Source organism: Meles meles, chromosome 3 (assembly GCF_922984935.1).
Source record: "Meles meles chromosome 3, mMelMel3.1 paternal haplotype, whole genome shotgun sequence".
NCBI classification, from domain to species: Eukaryota; Metazoa; Chordata; class Mammalia; order Carnivora; family Mustelidae; genus Meles; species Meles meles.
Genome location: NC_060068.1, coordinates 57,649,768 through 57,675,772, shown reverse-complemented (window position 1 = coordinate 57,675,772; position 26,005 = coordinate 57,649,768). Strand labels below are relative to the sequence as shown.

Here is a 26,005-nt window from a genome sequence, read left to right as displayed (position 1 = left end):
AGATCAGTGTATTAAAGTATATCTTATTTTTCTAAAGCCATAGTTTTGATGTTTCAAATAGTTGATATAAATGTTACTGTTTCCTGCAGACAGCCTCTAATTGCTGGCATGTACCTTATGATGTCTGTTGACACTGTTATTCCACCAGGAGAGAAAGGTAATTATCTTTTAGTATTTACCATTATCTCTTTACTTAACCTATATGAATGGATTTACAGTATTTTTAAATAAAATTTTGAAATGATCTATATCCCTGAAAACTAAACCAGTTCTTTATTATCCTTAGATTCTAAATAGATTTCTCTACTATTCCAAGCCAGTAGTTTATTATCATCCATTCTTTTACGAGATGCTAAGAATTGAGGCCCATAGGTAGGTAATAGGTCATGTAAATACAAGAATAAATTGTGAGTATTTTACAAATCAGTCATCCATCCTTTAGATGCCAAAGATGAATCTCATCATGTACTGTGACATTAACTACTGTAGAGAATATCAGTTTCAAAGTCAAGAGGCTAGCAAATCCAAGACCAGCTCAGTCTTTGAACTTAAATGCTAAGCTTAATTCCCTATTTGTAAAATGGAGATAATAATAGCTGATTCTTCTAAACTTACAAAAAGCTATTAGGATAAGTGTAATATTATTTAGCAATGTATCTAATCATCTGATGAAAATGCCATGTTAAATATTACTCCTTTGTTTTTACTGGGATTCTTGTAAAGTTATTGACAAGTATGGTCTCATTGTTATTATCAAAAACACGTTTATTGAATAACTATGGTGTTTTTGACTGAAAGAGAAATAAATGAAGTGGTTCCTTCTCAACAGGTATTGTCAATGTAGTTATCTTAGGTGTTTGCAGCCAGTTGTTATGTTTTTTCAACTGCATAAATTGTCATGATAAAAGTAGCAAATGAAGGGGCACCTGGTGTCTCAGTAGGTTGAAGCCTCTGCCTTCACTCAGGTCATGATCTCAGGGTCCTGGGATCGGGCCCCGCATCGGGCTCTCTGTTCTGTGCAGAGTCCACTTTCCCCTCTCTTTCTGCCTGCCTCTCTGTCAAATAAATAAATAAAATCTTAAAAAAAAAGAAAAGAAAAAAAGTAGCAAATGAAGCCTATGTTTTCACTGACGGTATCTTATTTTGGTGCTAGGCATTTTGTTTATGAAAGAAATTAAATGTGAGGGCCAGAGGTTATTACTTCATCTTAGTAAACTGGCTGGCACATAATAGGGCTTAACACCTGCTGAATACCTGACTGCATGTTTACTTTATAGGAACCGCCCCCCACCCCCCCGCCGCCTAGCCACTTGTGAATAACCTATACATATTTTTAGATGAAAATAATGTTATTTTCCAGTTGGATGGTGACCTTTTTTCTGTGTTTTCATTTCGAACAGTGGTGAATTCTGATATTTCGTGCCATTACAAAAAGTATCCAATGCATGTCTTTGCCTATAGAGTTCACACTCACCATTTAGGTAAGAACTTTAAACTACAGGTTAAATTATAAATATTCGCCTTGCCACTTGCTAACGCTATAAATGTAAAATGTAAATTATATTTGATTTTAAATCTGTTTCATTGAAAGATTTTTGCATACTACCTTAAAATTGTGTGTTTTTCATCATATCGTTTTCATTAAAATACCTAGCATTTTGGGTTCTGACAATATTCAGATTTTATTTTGAAAAAGGAAAGCAAATGATACCTTTTATTTTTCTAATACTTCATGACATTACATGATTATAATTCATGTTCATTACAGGTAAGGTAGTCAGTGGATACAGAGTAAGAAATGGACAATGGGCACTGATTGGACGCCAGAGCCCCCAGCTGCCACAGGTGTGTAGAAACTGGTTTAATGTAGAAACTGGTTTAATTTTTTTTAAATAAATGTATTATTTGTTTCAGGGTTACTGGTCTGTGAATCATCAGTCTTACACAATTCACAGCACTGTCCATAGCACATTCCCTCCCCAGTGTCCATAACCCAGCCACCCTATCCCACCCATCTCTCACCCTCCAGCAATTAAACTGGTTTAATTTTGAGCCAAAAATATAGTAATCAACAGATAGTAGTCTTAGAAACCCTCATAGAATCCTTGTGAATTTCTCTAGAATCCTAACATCTCTAAATCTACATCTATTATTTATCCAAACTGTGTATAACCTCCTTTTTTACAACTTCCAGCTTGACGGTTTCTCTTAACATTTGTGAACATGCTGGTGAATTGTGTGTCTGTATGTTCGTGTCTTCATCGTCTCTACCCAGGGTGTGCCAAGCCTCACATTATTAAAGCACATAGTTCTGGTTTTATTGGCAATTTTAATAAATCATTGTGTTTATCTTCTTGGTAGGCTTTCTACCCTGTGGAGCACCCAGTAGATGTGAGTTTTGGTGACATATTGGCAGCAAGATGTGTGTTCACTGGTGAAGGAAGGACAGAATCCACGCACATTGGGTATGGTTTTGTAAATTCCAGTATTTAAAAATATTTTATTGGGGCAAGGCATGATTGTAAGTGGTAGGTATGTTTGTGAATGAATTGCACAGTTTTTTATTATCATGAGCAATTATAGCAAACTGTATATCACAGCTTCTCATTTTTGAGCTGAGTGATTAGGATAAACTCCAGAACATGTGCTTATTTTTTTATGTTTCCTTTCCTCCTGTGTATTCAGAACCTTGAGTATCATACCTCTTTATATTATAGATGCCACAAGAGTATATATTACTTCCTTAGGCTCATTTAATAAAGAAAAATGTAATTGATTATGAAAATTTTTTCTCAAGTGTCTTTTTGTCCTATGTTCAAATTTAGGCAAATATATAGCTTCCCCATTTGGTGGTGTCCATTAATTACTCAGAACTGTGATTTTTTTCTGCCTCTTAAAACTTCTGTGTATTCATTTTCTTCCAGTTGTTTAGGCTACCAAGTAGGAGCGATGATTTTCAGCTCTTTTCCAAAAGAGAACATTGGACCTTAAATAACTTTCGAATTATGGAGCCTCCTTGAAATACATATATTTTATAACCCTTAGTAAAATTTTCAAAGCACTGTGAACTCTTTCAAAAAAAGTTTGCCTGAATTAAAAATGAAAGATAAAGTCTTTCTTTTTTTTTTTTTTTTTTTGTCAGAAAAGAACCAAGGAGCCTTCTTTCCATGTTAAATTAGGTTATAAAATATTTACTGATGCCACCTGGAAGCTGGAGTTTTAAGCCATTTATCTTTGATCAAAGAGAAGTTACAGAAAGTAGGCGTCTGAAAATAGGCATTAAATGTACTAAGGTTGAGTCTTAGGATGACAACACTAGCTCTTGGTTGTCAGGGGAAACAGAAAAGATGCTGAAGCCGGTAAAAGTAAAAAGGCAGTTGAGACAGTGGAATAGGATTTTTTTTTATGTCACTCTAAAGGGTTGCTGTATTAATAAACGTCAATGTTAAGGCTAAAGATAGGACAGTAAGAAAAAAATTAACAAGTTCTATTAAACAAGAAACTTCCAAGAGTTTTGCTTTTGGATAGATTTTGTAAGTTTGGCAGAGACAAGGAAAACAATAAAATTATGGTGTTGCATGCCAACTGTAAGAAAAAGTTTGACGAAGTAGACAAGATTAGATTTAAAGGACTGAGACATTCAATTCTTAGTAGTCATTATTATTATTATTATTATTAATTATTATTTTAAAGATTTTAAAGTGAGCTCTGCACCAAATATGGGTCTCAAAGCCTCAACCCCAAGATCAAGAGTTGCATGTCCCGCTGACTGAGCCAGCCAGGTGCCCCCTTACCAGCTTTGAAATATATGAGTCATAGAGTGTTGATGAGCTGTTTTCTGTTCTATGTTAGTGTCAATCCTCTACAACTTTACTTAAGTGCCATTGGTAATTTTAATAGCCTTTGAAATAGGTAGACTAAGTAGGAAAAATATCCCTTTCAACACATTCTACATATTGGTATACAAGTTCAAGTGTGGAATAAGTAGAATTTTTGGTTTAAATAATCTGGGAGTTCTTGTAACTTTGCCCAGATTGTATCCTTTGAGTATCCTCCATGAGACAGTATCAAACATAGAAATGAGTGACTTGTTACAATGTCAGGATGTAAGGCCAAAGTAATCTGAAGAAGCCTGTTTCATCAGGAGTTCAGAATGATTCAGTCTTTTAACCAATGTGCATCTTGCTTTAAAATAATACCTTAAAATGACCGTACCAGTCTCTCTTTTTGTAAATCTCATGTGGGCTAAAGGGAATGCCATTTTGAAATACAAATGAAATAGAAAGAAATTATAGGAAGTTAAGTTATTGGATGAGTCCATATTCTGAATATTTAATTTATATTAGGGTAGCATTTTTTCCCCCTGTAGAATGATAAACTAATAAGACAGGTTTGAATAAAATTTAAATATGAATACAAATTCTTATATTAATGCATAATATTCCTGTATCACTTAATATACATTTTAGTTTTAGAAAGGTAATAGTATCAATGCATTTATAAAACAGAGGATACCACTTCCACAGGGAGCTACAGAATTACGGTGGAGAACGTAACCAGTTTAAAAAAAGAAAACTAGTGTTTTATGAATCTGTTAAATGATACTCTGCAAATCTCCTCTCCCTTTTTTCCCTTCCTGCCTAACCCCCAACATGAACATACATGAACATGCACCCCCCAGCCCCGGGCACAGGTTAGAACCATGAGCATAAAGCCTCCTCAGATACACGCAATTTACCACAGGTCGTATGGGTCAGCAGATAGCCCTCCATGCCTTGGAAGAGTTACAGGCATCTTGATTTTAATTTTCTTAATTCTGCAGCCACCTGGAAACTAGGTTTCACAGGAAAATTCTATCGGTGGCCTACCAAGAAGATGTTCAGCTGAGTAATTTTTCACCCAATCCGAGCTTAACTCTATATTGAGCTAAAAAAAATCTTGGGACTGGAGAAAATTTTGCGTATGTGGAACAATCATTCTTAACTAATAAAAAGCCCTTTTCAACACAGGGACTGATTTTTTTTTCCCAGCAGGGACGCATCACAAAATACAACTATTAAAAATTAGGTGGATTTAAGACAAGATGTATTAAGAAATTTACCAAATGGTAGTATTTTTTACCAATGGTAGTATTTTTACCAACGGTAGTATTTTTTATCTGGCTATATTAAATTTCTTTTTAAATTGTAAATATGAATACTATGTCTTAGACAGAGTTGCACCAATGTATGTACTAACGACATTGTACCCATTAATCAATGGAGAGGCCGTATTTTGTACCTGTCTGCATTACTTATTTTATATTCCATATGACACTTCTCTGAATTCATTTCAAATATTCAGTCAAGTTTAAACAAACAAATTTTATTAAGGCAGCCAATTAAGCTAATTAAGTCAGCTCATTTGCTAATATTTTAAATTAACTCTTGAGAATTGGTAGATAATATTTACATATTTGGTCAATTTTGTTGGTCATGTTTTTCCTTTGGAGCCAGTTATATCATATACATATGAGAATGTCTGACGAATATTCATAGATACTAAACACAGCACTTTAGTCAACATTTTAAAGTATATTATATGTAAAGATAAAGTTATATGGACAGAAACTCCTTAATGTGTAAGTTTAAAAGCACCGTGAAAGCTCTGAAGAAACAATTCAAAGTTTGGAAAATAACTTCTTTAAAGTGTCCTATTTCTTTCCAAAATCAGTATTTCCCATTATTGTTTTTTGTTTTGCTTTGTTTTTTTAAGCCCAGCATCTGTTGAGCGTAAGGGACCTAGGGATGAGGGACTCATCAAAGTGGAGGGAGTATCACGGTCTGATACACAGTCATCATGGACAACAAGATTTGGGTTTTTTAAAAGGTTCACTTCAGAATATTTGGTACCTTCTTAACTCTCTACTACATATCTTTATAATATGAAATAATATATTTTATTAAAACCCTCCTAAATCATAGATGATAAATAGGTAGATAGATAGACAGATAGATATAAATATTTTTCTGGAATGCCCTAGACGGAGTTCATAAAATTGACCTGACTCAGCAGTGTGATATATTAGGGGCTAGCAGGCTATACCATAACAAGTTGTAAACATTTATTAAGATATATTATTCATTCTTCCTTCCCTCAACAAATATTTATTGAGGGCTTCACTATTTTCAAGCTCATCACAGCTTGTCAGATTTAGAGTGAGCTGATACGAAAAAGTAGTTATCACATAAGCACTTTATTTTGCATGAAGATGAAAGAAATACACCACTGTAATTTTGGAATATAAGTGATGCTCGCAGGCATCATTTAGAGAATCGCATTGGCATTAGGAAATGCTGAAAGGGCCATTCAGCGGAGCCAGGGCAAACGTGTGAACACAGCCTCCCTCCATGCTCTCTCATATTAATAATCATTAGATTGACAGAGTTGACTTGCATGTGTTGTCCTCTATAGAAAACAAGGGTAGATGTGTCAACGTTCTCCCTTAGGAATACAGAAAGCAGTTTGATTTAAAGTCAGAGTTTCTTTTTTTTTTCTTTCTTTCGAATAAAGGAAAGATGGATGAGGAATAAAATAGGCAAACTGGTTTGTTAATACTAGGATTTGAGTCCTGACATATTTAAGATGTGATTGTTTCTCTGTCAGGTAGCAGAAACTTAGCCACCTTAACAACGAGTTTGATCTGACTCTTTTCTTTTCCTTCAGGTCTTTAATGAATTTTTCTTTGTGATAGCAAAGATTCTAAAGTGATTTGATCAGTTCAGTTTTGTATCAGAGAATCAGTACCTTAAATGAATGTTGGTGAGCTGGTTATGCTGTCTCATAAAGTCATGTGTTTAGAGATGAACATGGGCATGAGGTAAAATGTGGAAGGATCTGTCCATGGATTAATTGCAAGTTTCATTTATTACTCTCTAAATTTACTGATTTTTTTTTTTTTTTTTTTTTTACTTTCACTGGTTGGAAAAGTTTGCATGATTATTTTGCTTTTCCTCTCTGCACGATGATTCAAGGTCTTCTAAGCTAGAGCCACATCTTAGATTCCTTTTCCCTCATCTCTGTCTCTTGATCTACACATTTTTCTGCATTTTGAATGGGAAAGAGTGGACAACATGGTGAGAGGTTCTGGCTTATTACTGTGGCACCAGCCATTTCTTTAATAACACACAGCTTTCTGGCCAACTCCAGTGATGTTAAAATGAAATTCTTAGGGAGGGTGTTTTGACACATGAAGACGTGTGTAGTGAACAGGTGTTTGTTTGGGGCTGCACCTCACGCCTTGCATTTCCCAGGAGAGGCAATTACACTGGCAGGTATCAGATTCAGAGAGTGAGAAGCCAAATGACTTTTAAAGCACGAACAGAGCTTCCTGTGGCGGGGATTCATTGCTGTGGTCTCTTGGGGGCTCTCCATTTTCCAAGCTTACAGAAACCACATCCCTGTTTGGAAAATATTTTTTGTTCCTTCCCTTGCTCACGTCATTACTGTTGCTATGGAGAGGAAGTGAGTGCCACATGACATTGCTGGAAAAATCAACACTGACGTATTTTACAGCAAATAAGCCACTTCACAGCTTGTTTTTTATTAGCAGAGGCTTGCTAAAAATTGTCAGAACACCAAAAAGGAAACATTCATTTGCACAATCTACCTTGGAAATGAAAGTCTTATGGAGGAGTATCAAGATAACTCCCTCCTGTATTATGCTGAGCAAAATAAGTCAGTCAGAGAAAGACAATTATCATATGATCTCCCTAATAGAGGAAGTTGAGAGGCAACGTGCGGGGTTGGGGGTAGGAAAAGAATAAATGAAACAAGGTGGGATCAGGAGCGAAACAAACCATAACAGACTCTTAATCTCACAAAACAAACTGAGGGTTGCCGTGGGGAGGGGCGTAGGGAGAGGGTGATTGGATTATGGACATTGGGGAGGGTATGGGCTATGGTGAGTGCTGTGAAATGGATAAACCTAACAATTCACAGACCTGCACCCCTGGGCTAATAATACAATATATGTTAATAAAAAAAAAGATAATTCCCTCCTAATGATGGTGAAGAAAATGAAATACATGATAGCCCACATGAACTGAGGAAGAACAAAAACATGTGTTAAGCTATTAGGCATTACCTTGTATTGTTTGGAGCTTGTATCTTAGAAATGTCCCTCCCACTGTTTTTAAAATCTGTTTTTAACAATTGAATCTTTCAGCAGCACGGCACTACCCCATTGAGGTCTGAGCCTTTAGAAGAGGTTAGGACTGATGTCCCTTTGTACTGTTCCTTGTATCTCTCTTTACTTCCCTGCTTGCCAAGGTGCCAAGTAGGATATCAGGGGCCCATTTATGATGTCTTAGTATCAATACGGGATTCTCAGTTCATCTGACCCTGCGGCTGGAGACAATTACCAAAAACAAGATCCTAGACTCTCAGGGTTAAATGGAAAAAGCCATTTTTAAAGACTTGTAAATAATATATGATATTTCCGTTAAAGTGTTCTGAGTTTTACCATTATTAAGTAAATAATTAAGATTTTTCCATGAGGCAAGTACTTTGCCCAATCTGCAAGTTTTAGCAAATGGAAGAAGGACTAAAGGATGAAAGGATTTAGAAGAGGAAGGAAAGTATGTCGCTGCTACTTAAATGCCATTTCCATCTGCGGTATTGGGTGATATCTATGGAGTGACTGCAAATGGATGCTCCATTAGGAAGTGGAAAATGTGCCTTTGACAATGTGCTTTAGATGCTGAGAACTGTGATGGGTTTTAATGAAAGCTATAAAATAAAGGCACAATATTTTCACCTCTGAACCTATTGCTGGCAGATTTACTGGTTGTATTTTTCTTGCATTAAGAATATGTTTTATGTGAGTAGCTGATTTGTTATGTCTTTTTTTTTTTCTTTTTTCTTTTTTTTTTTTGCTTGCAGTGGCACATCTAGCGATGAAATGTGCAACCTATACATTATGTATTACATGGAAGCCAAGCACGCCGTTTCTTTCATGACCTGTACACAGAATGTGGCTCCGGAACTGTTCAGATCCATACCACCGGAAGCCAATATTCCAATTCCGGTGAAGTCTGATATGGTTATGATGCATGGACATCACAAAGGTAAAACTGGTACTCGTTTTAAGTAAAATATGATTTTGTAGTTTGTATTTTCTTGTGGGTCTCACTTGACTGTATAATTAATGCTTAAAAGCATCCACCTTCTGTCAATCACATGTACACATAATCCAATTCCCACTTTTCCCTTTTCACTTTTACTTTTGTAACCTACCTACCTTCCTGACATGCCCCCATCAAAACAGTAAAAGTGAAGAATCTCATAGTGGAGCAGACTAGTTTGGGGACCAGTTCAATAAATGTAGCTCTCTTTCTTCATCTAATTCATGTTTTCTCACTTCCCCATTTGCTTATTCCGTAGTCAGTAATGACTTATGCAATTTATGAATTTATACACCGGGGTCTAAAGAGTGAATTCAGTTTGCCAATGAAAATGGTTATCGTCTCCAACCGTACCCTAAATTATCTATTTTAATGGGCCTCCTCAAGCAAGAAGAGTTCTTGATTTATGAGGCATTACTAATCTTGGCCTTTTTGGTCTCATTCTCAGAATTGTTGATGAACTTTTCATCTGAAAAATGTTCATACTGATTGTCATTTGATTAGTTTAAAATTGCAAAACCGACACCCTGTTTTATTGGATGTGGTATGCTGAGACTTTCCTGAGTTTTACAGGTCTAATCGTAAAATGCCAGAGTGGCTTCTTATGTCTTTCTGTTGGAAATTTTATGAAACAAGTTTAAATAGCAATTAGATCACTTATTAAGATCTTAATATGCTTATAGAATTTGCCTTAAAATGTTCTTAAAGTATTCTTAAAATGTCACTAAATTCAGTTTTTAAAAATACAAGTAATTTTATTGATGCATTTTTAAAATTGTCTCTTATATATATTACTGAAAGGGTAATTGATCCTGTTATTAAGTCAGAAGTCTGGTAGATGGTGGTTACACTGGAGGTTTTTTGTGTGTGTGATTAAGAGCATTTCTAGCATATAAATTCTTCATACCGTTTTCTGTTTGTTGTTTTTTGTTTGTTTAATTATTTTTTTATTTTTTAATAAACGTATAATCTATTATTAGCCCCAGGAGTACAGGCCTGTGAATCGCCAGGTTTACACACTTCACAGCACTCACCATAGCACATACCTTCCCCAATGTCCATAACCCCACCACCTCCCTATATATTGGGGGGTTTTGGGGGTTTTTTTTGTTTTGTTTTGTTTTGTTTTAAGATTTTATTTATTTATTTGACAGAGATCACAAGTAGGCAGAGAAGCAGGCAGAGAGAGAGGAGGAAGCAGGCTCCCCTCTAAGCAGAGAGCCCGATGTGGGGCTCGATCCCAGGACCCTGGGATCATGACCTGAGCTGAAGGCAGAGGCTTTAACCCACTGAGCCACCCAGGCACCCCTACATATTGTTTTTTTAATTAAACATAAGATCTTGAAAATATTTTTATGTATAGTAAACTATTTAACATATGTGATATATCCCACAAATTTATGCTCAGTTTTTTAATCCTTTACAGAAACAGAGAACACAGATAAGACTTCTTTACTACAGCAGCCAAAAAGAGAAGAAGAGGTATTAGAACAGGGTATGTATGCAGTTTTATAACTAGGCCTAAAAAAGTATTCGTGTTCTAATTAGGCAACCAACTTTTAAAGTTACTGAGATATTTTAAGTCTCTTTATCAGCCTCCATCCCTAGGTACTGCTGTTTTTATATAATACATAATTCATGAGAAAATGGTCACTTGTTGTCCTCTAGCTTTGAAAGTAAATTTCCTTGATGTAATTTAAACTCATTAGATTTTTCCACTTTTGTTTTAGTTTTTTTTTAATATGGTAAGTTTTATATGTAGTGCAAATATAATCACTAGAAACAATCGGTGGGCTACTTTTAAAATCTAGAGGATTTGACCAGTTAAAATCTTGTGTACTTTGGGCAATGTGTTTATTGACTCTATTTGAAAGAAATTAAGACTTAACCTTCATCTTGCCTCTCTTAAGGCATTCTTCTCTGCCGTCAGTAAAATAGGAGGGATTATCAATGTAGGCATTTGTAGTTTTGAGTTAAGTTGCTGTCTGATTAGTTAAGAAAGCATCATTCTTCCTCTGATCTCTTTAAAGAAATACCATATACTGCATGTGTTGACACTGAAAAATTATTCTTCTCTGTCTTGTTTTCTTACTAGTTGTTTCAAAGATGATACTTTGTGTTAGGCGTTGGAGTATATTATCAAGTCATTTTGGACTAGATACGATATATTTTAAAGCATTTAGTTTAATGTTCCTCCATTGTTCTTACGACAACATGAAGTGTACAGGAAATAAGATTTTTCTTTTGGCAACGGAGAGAAATTTCTCACTCTTTGGATTTTGTAAACCACTGTAAGAATTCTTCAAAATATTTTCTATTAGGTCTAGGCCAAAGACAATATTCTTGCATTAAGAGTATTTACAAAGTTGATGAATCCAGACTTTTTAAAGGAAGACATAAACTCTGAAAGGGGATTAGGGGAAACTATAGTATAAAAGGTTCTAAATTATATAGAGTCTGTTCCATAACATTTTTTTTTCCATTTTATTTATTTTTTCAGCGTAACAGTATTCATTCTTTTTGCACAACACCCAGTGCTCCATGCAAAACGTGCCCTCCCCATTACCCACCACCTGTTCCCCCAACCTCCCACCCCTGACCCTTCAAAACCCTCAGGTTGTTTTTCAGAGTCCATAGTCTCTTATGGTTCCCCTCCCCTCCCCAATGTCCATAGCCCGCTCCCCCTCTCCCAATCCCACCTCCCCCCAGTAACCCCCAGTTTGTTTTGTGAGATTAAGAGTCATTTATGGTTTGTCTCCCTCCCAATCCCATCTTGTTTCATTTATTCTTCTCCTATCCCCCTACCCCCCCATGTTGCTTCTCCATGTCCTCATATCAGGGAGATCATATGATAGTTGTCTTTCTCCGATTGACATTTAATTATAACAAACTGGCTTCTGGAAAAAGAATACAATTTTAGCTCAAAGTTGTTTCTACTTTCTTATTAAGTCAAAAAAAAGGGAGATGATTTTATACTAAGTAGTTTATATACTAAATGGCTCATATTAAAGTATTGAGTATGATTTAAAATAGTTAAATTTATCAATCTGTGTATATAACTGTAAGGAAGTCAGTAATTATAAATAACATATAATAGTATTAACACTTTGTTATAACTGTACTGAAATTTGTTCAGATTTAAAGTGAATTATTTTGATATTGAATGCACTATTTGAAACACATGCCTTTGAAATAATCCGAGTTATCTTAGAATACATTTTGAAATACTAACATATGTGATCAAGTATAGAATGAGACCACCGTTTAGTGGATGTGCCTTATAAAATGGTAAGTTTCTATGGAAACTGAGGTTGATCTGTTTTCATTTTCAAGTTATTTGAGTTGATCAAGGGAGACATTGAGACTAATGAAGATTAGAAACCCAGAGGTTTCATTAGCAGAAAAACCTTAAATGTTAGGTTTAATCTGTTCTTTCCAAATGAGATTTAAGAGGTGTCATGTATACCTAAAAACCACATCCTTTAAAATGCTTTCATATTTTGCCATTCATTTATTCTTTCAAGTTTGATGATATATGTTTATAATATTAAGAAGTTTAAATATACCCAAGGCCTTACTGGTTCCAGAGAAGAATTCTGTGGACACAGAAGAAATTATTTTCTTAGAATTGGTGTTTTATTCTACTTATGAATAAAAATGCTGTAAAGTGATTTAACTTGGGAGAAAAATATATTATTCTGACTGAACTTTCATACTACCGAAAATAGGCTATGGCATTCCATGTTAAAATTAGTGGGCCCATGAAAATGCCACCTGCTAGGTTATGTGAAGGCAGATAACTAACCAAAAGCCATTTCAGTGTCCAGTGTAGCCCATATATTATTCTGTGGGGCTTTGTGCACTACTAGCCTAGAATTTAAAGAGAATAGAGAAATATACCAAGTGCATATTTGTGCACATAGTCTAATTGATTCACTAATGAGATCAATCTGTCTCCTTGCAGTACACAGGACAGATCTACTCATTACTGAGAGAGTATCCCATTCTTCTCAGAGTTGTTTGTTTGCACAAAATGTGTATTTGTATTAATTCTCTGGGGAGATAAATTGGCCAGGTAGCTAATAAGAGGGCTCTAATTATTCAAACAAATTTTGCCACATGTGCTGATTTTTAAGTAAGCCCTCCAGCTCAACGTTTTGCCTTAGTTTGGTGCTCTGACCAATAGAATTTATGTGCAAGTACTCCGCCAGCTTGTATCGATCCTTTAAATATTTTAAATCCCCAATAAATAAAAGCTGTGAGTCATTTCAGTTGTGCCTGCCACAAGGTAACAGATGGCATCTATGTTGGTCACACAGAGGATGTCAGACCCCCATTGGAAATAGAACATTTGTGGAGCAGGAAGGAAAAGACCTCAAACATCAGAGGACATGTACTCAAAGGCAAGTTCTGTACCCATCAGTGGCTAAATAAATATAGTTCTGCCTGGATAACACAAACGATATTGTTTTTACTTCCTATCTTAATACACTGGAAAGCATATAGGAAGATAAAGGTCAAGGTGTGCAATAAATGCTCTGTTGGGAAGAAGGGATGACTTTTACTAAGGTAGTAAAAAAAAGATGGCAGTCAAGATATTCATATGCTATAGGCTGGAAAAAAAATCTTTTTTCAGCCTATAGATTTTCTCCTACTGTGCTATGTTCTTTTTCCTGCCATTATTTATTTATTACTCTGTTTCTTCAGGAGGACCAGAAGTTGGGGGTTATTTGTATTCTAGTTACAAAAATAACTATCAATTTTTGTCAGAATATTAATCTCGAGTGGAGATTTTACTAGTTTAAAAGGAAATAGTTGAGTTATATGAATCGATGTAGTACTCTTACAAACACTCTTACCTCCTGCAGTATCCTTATCTGTATTTGCTCCCTGAAGAACAAAATCTGGTGTAAGGCTCCAGTATCTCAGACTTATCTCAAAAGATGTAATTATGAGAGATACCAGAAGAGCCTCATTATATGACAACTTTCTGTCAGGTTGTCCTGGATCATGCAACAATGGGACATATTTTAATGAAGCTTTAATTAAGTCTGTAGGGGTTTCATTTATTTATTTATCAGATTTTATTTATTTATTTGACAGAGAGAGAGGGAACACAAGCAGGGGGAGTGGGAGAGGAAGAAGTAGGCTCCCCGATAAGCAGGGAGCCTGGGATCAGGGGCCAAGCCAAAGGCAGATGCTTAACAACTGAGCCACCCAGGTGCCCCAGCTGTGGGGAGATTTTTAAAACATAATGCTTATTTGACTGATTTGCTAAATAATATTTATTTAAAAAGAAATAGAATTTACAGAAAAATCCGAAGAAGCAAATAAAATTCATATATTCCCTAGGAATATGGGTATATATGTACATGTCAGTGTGAAAAATATGTTATCGATACATTATTTTAACAATGTTTAGAGCATGTGTGCATAGTTTTGCATCCTGTTTTTTAAATACTATGTACGGAACATTTCCTCCAGCTATAAAAATCATTGGCAAGCGTGATTTTTATTGCCTGTATATTATGTGTATATTCCTGCCCATACTGCTTTGAGACTAGCCTGTTTGTCTGCAGGTGAGCTAATCTGTGATTGAGTTGATTATGTCTGCCTCCAAGCAGAAAAACACTAGTAGATATTCACAATGAACTGAAACATTACTATCCTTTGAAACCATTGCAAGTGAAGAACTCCCTGGGTCTGTAATAAGTACAATAAGCTAAACAATAAAACTCAATTAGACATTCATTCTAAGGGAAGGAAACAAATTCTGGGGGACTATATTATAAGAAGGGTGGCATTGAGGTTTTCCAGAGCAGACACAGGAACACATCCTCTACTTAGAGTTGGCCCCATTTAGGAAAATAAAGTGTGTTTTACAAGTTCTCTTTATTTCTTAGGCATCATGATTTCTTACATATGTTCACTCTACCAGTGATACAACCCAAGCTTTCTGTCAGCATTGTTTGGGTCGAGAATAGGTTCTGAAACCAAGAGGTTTACCAGCTTCAAGCAAGAATCTGTGCAACTACTATTAGGAGTTCTGATTTTGGGTGTTTCTCTCCCTTATAATTCAAGGTGAAGTGCAATATTGAAATTTATGTTAGTTGTATTGAGAAGATTTGATGTCTTGAAGAAAAAAAAAAAAAACAAAAAAAACTCAGGGCGCCTGGCTCAGTTGGTTAAGCCGCTGCCTTTGGCTCAGGTCATGATCCCAGGGTCTTGGGATCGAGTCCCGTATTGGGCTCCTTGCTCAGTGGGGAGCCTGCTTCTCTCTCTGCCTCTGCCTGCCTCTCTGCCTGCTTATGCTCTCTCTCGCTCTCTCTCTCTCTGATAAATAAATAAAATCTAAAAAAAAAACACACACCCAAAACTCAGAGCAGAGCTGAAAGTCAAAATCTACAATAGCCGTTGTCCTTGTTACTGTACATTGTGGGCCAGACAGCATTTCTTTTGCTGCAGAAAGGGCCTTTAACATGTTTTATTCAGTTTGCTTCAAACTCTTCCCATTGTAGTCTTTGTGCCCTCATATAATCAATCTTTCTACTCAAAGGTCAGCATGAGCGACTATATTCCCAAGGCAGGGAGAATATGACAAAAATACAATTTGTAGAGGGAAAACACTCCATGACCCTAGATAGTTAAAGGTCTTCTGACACCTTCTGTGAAACAGAATAATTTCACACTGGTTTTATGCTAACAAAAATGAATTACCATTGGCATGTTTTATCAAATAAGCAGAATCAAGGGGACACAATTGCAAGTTAAAAAGACCATAGTTTACTGTAAACGCTTATTAAAGTAACTGTTGGTAAACCATTTCTGAGAGGAGTGATACAAAGGCTAGACTTAGTAACTAAAATTTCTATTTCTTTGCTTTGTTCAAAATAGAACACTCCCTTCATTTCATAATAAAATACAAGTGGTTTTAGTAGCATCTTCTTGGCTAATTCCAAAAACCCACAATGCCATTTTGCTGTTTGAAAGAGGATAAAATTCTTGTTTTTATTCCCATTCGCTAAAAATTTATCGGTTCATTATGATTTACGAGCAGCTCACAAGTCTTTATATATTGAACTCATCTATCAAACACAATTCTAAATACCCCCCAAGGCTCGGGGAAGCTGAGAGGATGCTGTTTTGAATTGGCTTCCTAATCGCGGAATAGGCAGATGAGAACGATCATTTATTACACAGTTGTGCTTTCTGATATACATCTGTGTGCATGGTAGTTGCAAAACTCATCTGCTAACTTCCCCTTTTCTATATTTGTCTCCTTTGTTCAATTCAGTAAACAAAAAAAAAAAATAAAGTTTTGCTTCATTTGCGATCCTTGAGCTGGTCGTCATGATCATGTTTTATTTCACGAACCCTGGTAGAATCAATATTAGTGATAAGTCAACAGTTAATAAACCGAATCAAGTGGCCAGAGGGGAAAATCAAGTAGGACTGAGTTATAAACCAAAATATTAAAATCTGAAAAGAAATGCTTCTATTTTTCCATTCCTCATCTCTCTCTCATTAATTAGTTATTATGTTCCATGTTGCAGTCTCATTAGCTTGGTTATCTGGCATACTTTATCAGTGGCTAAACTGCTGATGAACATCCTATTCACTTTCCAGGTACCACAGAAATCACAGAGCAATAACAAAAGTTGTTTGTTTTAGGTAATAAAGTCCTAGTGACACATGGGGGAAATGGGACTTCATATTCTGAAGATTACCAAATTGATCCTGATCATTTTTTTAAAAGGCCTCCATAATTAAGATTTTTACCTGTTTCAAAGTAAGGATACTTATTTTTTTAATTCAATAATGTTAAAGCATTTGATTTTAAAAAAACAACTCATGGGCCAATTTTTCAATGTATGTTTTTCTTCCAGTTTATCTCACCATATTCCGGAAAGTAAACCAAAGACATTTTCATCTTGATGGCAGAGAATAGTGAATGGTCCCTACTAACTAGAAAAATGCCCATTGAGTCATGAAGGAGTTAATGCAAGCCCACAACTTAACGAATTGGGAGTTGAACTGGTAGTCTTTCAGATTTTCTCCTACTGTGCTGTGTTCTTTTTCCTGGCACGTTAGCTGCTACCACAGTTATGTTTTCCAAATCCAGACCCACGCAGCCAAGTTACTTAAAAGGACTAGAACATTTCTGGGTTTTATAAGATAAGAATCAAAGTTTGAGTGAGAAAAAGAAAGAAACAGATTCACTGCAGCCTAAAATCATCAAAGAAGTATTTTTATTGCTATTGATAGCAGAAGCAAAAGGTGACATTTTTAACAAATTATTATTCGTTGCAGATTAATTTACTGAGGACCTGCTGTGATAGGAATAGTACTAATCACTGGAAATATGATAGTGAGGAAGAAATGAGAGGATTTAAAAAAAATTTTTCACATATGGGGTCCCTGGGTGGCTCAGTGGGTTAAAGCCTCTGCCTTCAGCTCAGATCATGATCCCAGGGTCCTGGGATCGAGACCCGCATTGGGCTCTCTGCTCAGTGGGGAGCCTGCTTCCCCCCTCTCTCTTTGCCTGCCTCTCTGCCTACTTGTGATCTCTGTCTGTCAAATAAATAAATAAAAATCTTAAAAAAATTTTTTCACATAAAATCATATTTATCCCTTGCCACCTGTCCCTTCCCAGATAATTGAAATATACAAAAAAAATTTTAGAAAATCTTACAGAATTTGATCAGACATGTAAGGTATATTGCCGGGGAAGTGAAAACTATTGAAGAGATGGAAAAATTTCTACTTTTTCAAACCATTATTCTTTAGGCCAGTTTTGTGCAAGTCACTATGATACATAGATACTGACTAGTTTACAACCATTTTATGTTATAATATGAAGAAGACAGGCCAGGAAAGGACAAAAAGGAACATGCTCTGTTAAAGAAGACACCCAGCACCTGGCATTTAATTTAAATAGAAAAATAAATAAATATAGTAAAGTTGTCAGGTCCAAGGTAATTTCACAGGAAAGGGTTTATTGGCCATTATAGATTTTTAAAAAGGGGGGATTGGGGGCAACCTGGATCCAATAAAGTGATCAGTTAGAAGGTGGGCCCCTCATTCATGTTGCTCCTTCGGATCCCAGGTCCACTTCCTCCTAGATGTGCAGGTTAGTCCTTTGCCATTAATTTCCCCATCTAAAATGAGGACAAGGGGTATTTTGCAGATATTAAATGTATTCAATTGTATAAAGCAACTCAGCAAAGTAATTAGGTAATGCTAAACTCACAAACCATATTAGCTATTACTATTATTATCATGTATAGTTTATAAAGTACTTGTTTATCTGTTATCTCTGTCAACAATAGATAGGGTAACTATATATCCCAGTTTTTCCAGGATTGTCCTAGTTTATGCCTAGTATAAATATTAAACAACACCCTTTCTCTTCTCAGATATGTCCCGGGTTGGGAAATAAATTACATGGTCATTTTAGCAGTGGGAGCCAGAATAAAATTAGAGAAGAGCACTGTGGAATACATAGGTGGAAAGAGCTGAGAAAAGGCGGGGTGTATAACTAAGGAGTGTCCAGGTTGTGGGCTCCCATCGCAAGTCAGTTCCACAGAGGTGGGCCAGCTTCATACCATTACAGACAGATGATGACATTGAAGGCAGGGATGAAAATCGGTTCTGAGGAAGGGGAGAAGACGGTAAGATGGTAAGAATCTGAAATGAATCATGGTAGTAGGGAGTGAAAAAAATGAACTGACATATCAGCGTTGACAAATCAGTTGACTTTGTGATTCACCGGTGACAGAGGGTTGAATCCAGCTTTCTGGACTGATTGACCGAAGACACATTTCATCATCGAGAGAGATACCATAAAACGGATGAAGTCTGAGGAGGAGATTAAGAGCTCTGTTTTAGACATGTTGAGTTCAAAATTCCTGTGAAACAGACATCCAAGTGGAAATTTCTAGAGGGTAGTTTTAGCTATCAATTTGGTAGTAAGAGAGCTCCAGATATGAGAGTCATTTGTCTAGAGGCAGCAGCTGAAGACTGGGGAATGGCTGATATTTCTTGATAGGAAGGGACCTTTACCAGGGGAAGAAACGATGCCAAGGATAGACCTCAGAAAACACCAGCATTTTCATATGCTGGGCAGAAGAGTAAGAGAAAGCAAAGAAGACAGGTGGAAAAGATCTAGAAAGAACAACGTTATAAGAAGAGCGTTTCTGAAGGGACCAGTTGGTCAGGATGAATGGTCTCTTGCCTTTGGCAACTAGGAGCTCTTGAGCAACTCGTGAAGAAGTCATACCGGCATGAAAGAAAATGTGGCAGCAGATGCCTTTGGCCTCGGATATGAGGAAGGGTAAAGTGGCCTTGCACTGCCCAATACGGGAGACACTGGCCACATGTGGCTATTTAAAATTGGTTATACATTAGTTGAAAACAAGTAAAATTAAAAATTAAATTCCTGGGGCGCCTGGGTGGCTCAGTGGGTTAAAGCCTCTGCCTTCGGCTCAGGTCATGGTCCCGGGGTCCTGGGATCGAGCCCCGCATCGGGCTCTCTGCTTGGCAGGGAGCCTGCTTCCTCCTCTCTCTCTATGCCTGCCTCTCTCCCTACTTGTGATCTATCTGTCAAATAAATAAATAAAATCTTTAAAAAAAAAATTAAATTCCTCAGTCACGCTAGCCACATTACAAGTTCTCCATAGCCCCGTGTGTCTAGTGGCTTTCCTGTTGGGCAGCACAGGTATAAGGATATTCCCATGATTGCAGAAAGCACCGTTAGGCAGTGCTGGAATTGTTAAAGGAAAGGGAAGGCAGAAAAGTTGGAAAGATGCGGTGCGTCGGAGGAAGGTCTCTCTTGCCTCCATGGCCACTCAAGGTAATTGCAGAGTGAGTGTGCTTTTAACCTGAGTCAAGCCTTTGGCAAAGAATCTGTATTAGAAAAGAAAAGAAAGGAAAGCATTTGGGAAAGGCTCCGGAGGTACTGGGAAGGCTGGCATCCAGAACATTGGAGTGGGGATAGTTTTTTGTCCAAAAACAGAGAGAGAATGTGCAAATACCACTTCCTTTGGTAAAGCTAGGAAGCAAATCACTACAAAGCCACAGTGACTTGGTGAGAAAGTATAGGGCTATAAATTTAAAAGAGTTTTTTTTTATTATTATGAAAATCCCAATATTTGAATACGAGATAAGAACTGAATTTTAAAAAAAATTTTAGGTAAACTACAGACTGAAACAGATGCACGTGTGTGTCGCAACTAGAGATTATTTCTTTTTTGCTGGTAATTATAATAGTTACAGTTTGGTGATACCTACTTTAGAATATACACTAGACTGGGCTTTTTACTTCTTGAAATGCACAAAACAATTCTGAAAGGTTGTATTAATTCATTATCTTTATAATGTTAAGTAACTTGTTTAATGGCACAGAATAGCCACTAAGTGTCGGGGTTGGAGTCAAACACTCCTGGGAAATACACAACAGACATTGTAACAGTAAAAATTCAGGGCAAGACCTGAGTGCTGCAGGAGCACAGAGCTGAGACCCCTAATCCGACCATCAAGGAAGGCATCTTGGACGTAAGTGACACTGAAGTAAGATCTGAAGGCTCAGGAGCTAGTTGGTTACTGGGGAGAGTGTGTCCCAGAAGAAGAAACATCTAAGAGTTGACATTCGAGGAAGGGGAAGCCGTGTGGCTGTACCGTAAACTGAGAAGAAAGAAGGGACTCTTGAGAAATGAACCTGGGGCAGAGACCACACAATTTCCTCTGTTTATTTTCTCCTCCACCCTTTGCACTCAAGGTTAGATATATATGGCTCAGAAAAATACTTAACATTTCAGGATTTCATCTATCCAGTACCGCAGAAGAGAAACTCTCTGGTTTGCACCTAAGGATGCAGGAGATAGTCATTTAGTTGCCTCTCTCTCTCTCTCTCTCTCACACATGTAATCTCCATAAATGAGATGCAGCCCTGCAGCTTTGCTTTCATAAGGCCAGTGCAGCCTGTGTGCAGCCAAACCCATTACATCGCTAAAGTTTGTTTTCCTAACCCAGTGATCATTGTGAATGACAATTTCAAAGGGACCAGAGCGCTGTGCATTTTCTACTTTATCACGGCTCTTAGATTTTTACTCACACACCTGAATAACTATGCAGAGTGGTGAGTCTGCATTCCTCCATCAATATTAGCCTAATGACATGGATTCAAGTTTTCAAATGCTGATTTTTGTCTGTCCCTGAAATAATCTTTTGTCTTATTTTCTATATACATGTTGCACTGCACAACAGCACATTAAACTATGTATGTTTAGCGGGGGTGGGAGGGTGGGCAGAAAATTTGGCAGCCATGGATTAATTTCTTTCCTGTGAGGCCAAATGCCACGGTGGCCTAAAAGATGTGGTTGAGTTGTAATTTGCTTTGTTCATTTTACTGAGATTGGCCCTATTACTTGGTAATTATTTTTTTGATTGAAGATTTCACCTGGGATAAGCTGCTTTCATGGGCAAGAATTGAAAACCTACTTTGAATCATTAAACCAAGACTATTTGTAAACATGACAGGATCTCTTAGCATCATTTTGGAAAGACTCCTCATCCCCTTGCACCAGATTTTAAATCATATATTCTTCAGTGGAATGTGTCATAGTTAAACCAATTATCATTTTCATTTCCTACTGGTTATAAAAATAAGATTTTGTAAATGTTAACTGATCATGCTATAAATGTAATTAAAATTGAAGCAATAGTACTCTATCGTCATAACTGATTTCATTAGCAGCACTTGGAATAGGGTGAAGAATAAGTAGAAATGAGTGTTTGTTACTTTTGGGTTTGGCTTAAAAAAAGCAGATTCATGTTTCTACTGAGAATGTGAACATGTTTCCCATTCGCATAGTTGATATAAATGGACTTTAAGCCATAGATGTAAGTGATGAGGGTTCAAATACTTTATGAAACTTCCATGGTCATATTTTATATCTGTCATAATGCTTTATAAATCATTATTGTCACGGAGTTAGGTTATCTTATCCAAGTTTACTTTTTAGTATAGAAAGACATAAAATATATTTTAGTGATGAATCATTCCAATGATACTAGTTTATTAAGATCTTCTCTTTTGTTTGAAAGTAATTTAGAATATTCTTTTCTTGCAAAATTATTTTTCTGGAATTTGTTCATTTCTTGTTTAAAATGAACAACGGGAGCTACGGGAGCACAGCCAACAAAATAATAGCAATAAAACTTTGGTTTTCTAATTTCCAAAAAGATGCGTATCTGTTAGATTTCTTGTGTTTTGTAGCATATGCTGAAAAATATACATTTAATTTCTTGTACATTATCCTCTAGTAAGCTTTGAAAGACAACGTCAAAGGGTTTTCCCTGAAGGTAGCTGGTTCCTGATGTAGCTGTTGATAATAGTTTTAGAAATCTGATGAACCCTAACTTCCACATCAATTCAGCTCTACTGTGAAAACCATTTATTGAAACATGCCATGCAATCATATATACATTGTTTTGTTTCCACTAATATGCAAATAGAGGTAATCTGGTGTTATTGGCTCCTGAGATAACAGAAGGAATAAGTATATATGAAGTGAAATGGGAAGCATATTATTTTTTTTTTTTATTGTTCTGGAAAATCGTTTTTCCCCTCCTGCTTGAACATCTGAGAGCAGCCTTCTCACTTACTTATTATGCTAAATCAAGAGATGGAATCCTTAAAGCACAGAATTTTGTAAATTTTGCAATCCTACCAACCCTCCACCCTTTATGTCTTCTCTTTTTTCCACAGGTGATTTCTATTCACTACTTTCCAAGCTGCTAGGAGAAAGGGAAGATGTTGTTCATGTGCATAAATATAATCCTGCAGAAAAGGCAGAATCAGAATCAGACCTGGTAGCTGAGATTGCAAACGTAGTCCAAAAGAAGGATCTTGGCCGATCTGATGCCAGAGAGAGTGCAGAGCATGAGGAGAGGGGCAATGCTATTCTTATCAGAGACAGAATTCACAAATTCCACAGACTAGAGTCTACTTTGAGGCCAGCAGAAAGCAGAGTTTTGTCTTTACAGCAGCCCCTACCTGGTGAAGGCACCTGGGAGCCAGAACACACAGGAGGTGCGTTTAGGGCTTCTTTTAAAGAACGAGTTGCGGAGTGCTACAATCCACATTAGCAAAATCTGAAGGGAATAAAAATGAATGGGTGAAAAAACTTACCACCAAAAGAACTCATCAGGAAAAGGAAAAAAAAAATTACTCAGATGTGAGTTATCAGGTATTACCTTTGAGTTTTTGTTTTGGTCCAATACTACATAAATTTGGTGTCCATTCAATCTCTGAGCCAGAATAACTAGGACCAAAAATATCTAGATCAAGCTGGGGAGGGTGGCACCTGAAATTCAGGGTAACACATTCTTACCAAATCGGTATTCTCTATTTTGCTCGATGGAAAGCAACTGAAAATTCACCACCCAAGATATAAAATCTCAGTGTATGAAATGCTTATATGCTACCTTTTTTTAAGGTAATTAAGTTCCTTGCAAAGGAATGTTACGCTTCCAGCATTCTCTTCCAATTGACTTGTAAAATAGAACCATTTTTATGACTTTGATTTCTTAAGCTCTGTTATCAATTACTATCTTAATTGGAAAATTGAGTAGTTATTTCTGAGGGGACCTCCCCAGCAAGTCAGAACCTTTCAGATTTATCTTTATTTCTAACCAGGACTGGCTTCTGTACATTAGAGGACAATACCTTATTCCCTTCGGGTTTCTATACCAGCAAGCTCTGGATGCCTCACCTTTGTCTTTAACTGTGTTGTGGCCTCTGTCGTATTGTTTGTTTCGTGTTACTTGCTAATGTGGAAAGCCAAATAATACAGCATGTGGAGATAATCTCTGAAAAAGTAACGGGTATGGGTGCATGGCAGCTGCCCATGCGTGGGCTGGAATGGCGCAGGCTGCCAGCTTGGTGTTTTCAAATACAGCTTTGCAGGAAGCCATAAATTATTCAACAGCCAGCTGATTTTTATTTATAATTGAAAAAAATTAGCATGAGGTGCCTTTTGCTCACACAGAAGTTTCAAGCCCTGTCCATTGGGACTGATCTAATAGTTTCTACGGGATGTTAACTGGGACCCAGATTTTTACATCTTCATATTTAAATCGGATCAGCCCTGCTGTGACTTCTTCTAAATTTATCTAATGAAACTGTTTCTCAAGAGGGGGTCCCTGAACTGCATTGCATCGGAACCAGGTAGAGTGCTTATGAAAAATCTAGACTCCTGGATCCTATGAGAGAACAACGAAATTGACATTTCTGAGTGTGGTGCCTAGAAAATCTGCAGTTTTTCATGCCCCTATCCATCTCATAAACAAACTCGAGTGTCTTCCTGAACCCCCACATGAAAGACAGTAAATGTAACCCTTACAACATGAAAATAAAAAAAGGCAGAAGGGCCTCTTTGGTGAGAACACAATTCTGTTCAAGTGTGAAATGTTAGAGTTGCAGGCCACTCGTTCCATGACTTCTCTCTGTCACTCCTGAATTTGAAAAAATGTGGTAGTTATTGATAGGTATCCTAAGTGTCCATTGTAGAAATCATTGTTTGACTTAAAGTACTGTATTCCTAAAATCTATTTAGCTTTTCTAAGGAAGTAGTATTTAAAATAGGGGTGCCTGGGTGGCTTAGTGGGTTAAGCCTCTGCCTTCGGCTCAGGTCGTGATCTGGGGGTCCTGGGATCGAGCCCCACATCTAGTTCTCTGATTGGCAGGGAGCCTGCTTCTCCCTCTCTCTCTCTCCGCTGCCTTTCTGCCTACTTGTGATCTCTCTCTGTTAGATAAATAAATAAAATCTTTAAAAATATATATTTAAAATACCCCAAGTACATTTTGCTTGCTAGATCTCATACCTTATAGGGTGGTCAAAATGACAGTACCCAGGGAGAAAATGATTCTGCATGATCTGGGTCAGAAAATTCCCTTTGACTTTAAATATGTGGGTAAATGTCACTGAATTAAATAAAACAATGAGTCATAGAAACATACAGCATGAATCCTAATTATAGAAAGGAAATGTGCATGTATTTCCTTTCTGAAATGATTTATTTTAGTGTTACATCACTACCCTGATTCAGAAACTTTTTAAACATTAAATTTAAAATAGAGAAACTCATTTTTAGGTAAGCTATTTCTGAGTCTTTTTCTTTTCAATTTCCTTTCACCATTTACCATAACACAATGTAATAGCTAACCTTAACTGAAAATGTTTCATTTCTTTGTGTAAGCCAGAGAAAGGCCTATCCTCAGGAAGCTTCCATTTGTAAAGAAGAAAGTAGGAAGTTATTAGCATATAGTACCCAAATAAAATATATTAGTAGTCTAATTCATGTGTATTTCCTAGGGTATAAATAAGGAGAATAAATTTGATGGATAATTTCCCACTGTTTTTCTCACACCTTTTCTTTACTTCAGGCAAAACTGAGAATGGGATCCTAATTGTCTGGAAGAATTAACTGTCTCCCTAAAATGCCCCATGTGCTGTAAGGAATTATATTAGCTTCAGAGAAGAAGGTGGTTTCTCATATGAGATTATGACTAAAACAAAAATGTAAGGCTATCATGTTGCTCAATATTGTAGCTCATACTCATTTCATATATCTTTTAGACCTATTTTAATTTTCAGAAGACACTGAAACCTAGAGAAGTTAACCCATTTCAGTGAGGTCACAGTCTGAATTTAAAACTGGGGCTTTATTACTGAACTTAAAAGTAGAATGTGCACTGTCTGGTTCTTTACACTTCATTACCGTTGTGCTCAAAATATGGGGTTAATTGATTTTCCCAGTTCAGATACACGTTCCCAGAG

General features: G+C 36.6%; 1 protein-coding gene across 19 annotated transcripts in view; it reads left to right on the top strand.

The window, feature by feature from the left end:
• PAM (peptidylglycine alpha-amidating monooxygenase) overlaps positions 1 to 26,005 on the top strand; it is a 154,446-nt gene that overhangs the window by 87,550 nt on the left and 40,891 nt on the right. For 6 of the 19 annotated variants that reach the window (XM_045999628.1, XM_045999627.1, XM_045999626.1 and 3 more), the window contains exons 8-15: positions 90 to 157; positions 1,401 to 1,481; positions 1,769 to 1,845; positions 2,362 to 2,465; positions 8,923 to 9,107; positions 10,591 to 10,659; positions 13,484 to 13,567; positions 22,933 to 23,256. In XM_045999628.1, the coding sequence (XP_045855584.1) occupies positions 90 to 157; positions 1,401 to 1,481; positions 1,769 to 1,845; positions 2,362 to 2,465; positions 8,923 to 9,107; positions 10,591 to 10,659; positions 13,484 to 13,567; positions 22,933 to 23,256 (992 nt within the window). The remainder of the gene's footprint in view (positions 1 to 89; positions 158 to 1,400; positions 1,482 to 1,768; positions 1,846 to 2,361; positions 2,466 to 8,922; positions 9,108 to 10,590; positions 10,660 to 13,483; positions 13,568 to 22,932; positions 23,257 to 26,005) is intronic. The other 13 variants (XM_045999632.1, XM_045999630.1, XM_045999629.1 and 10 more) reach the window with 3 other exon arrangements.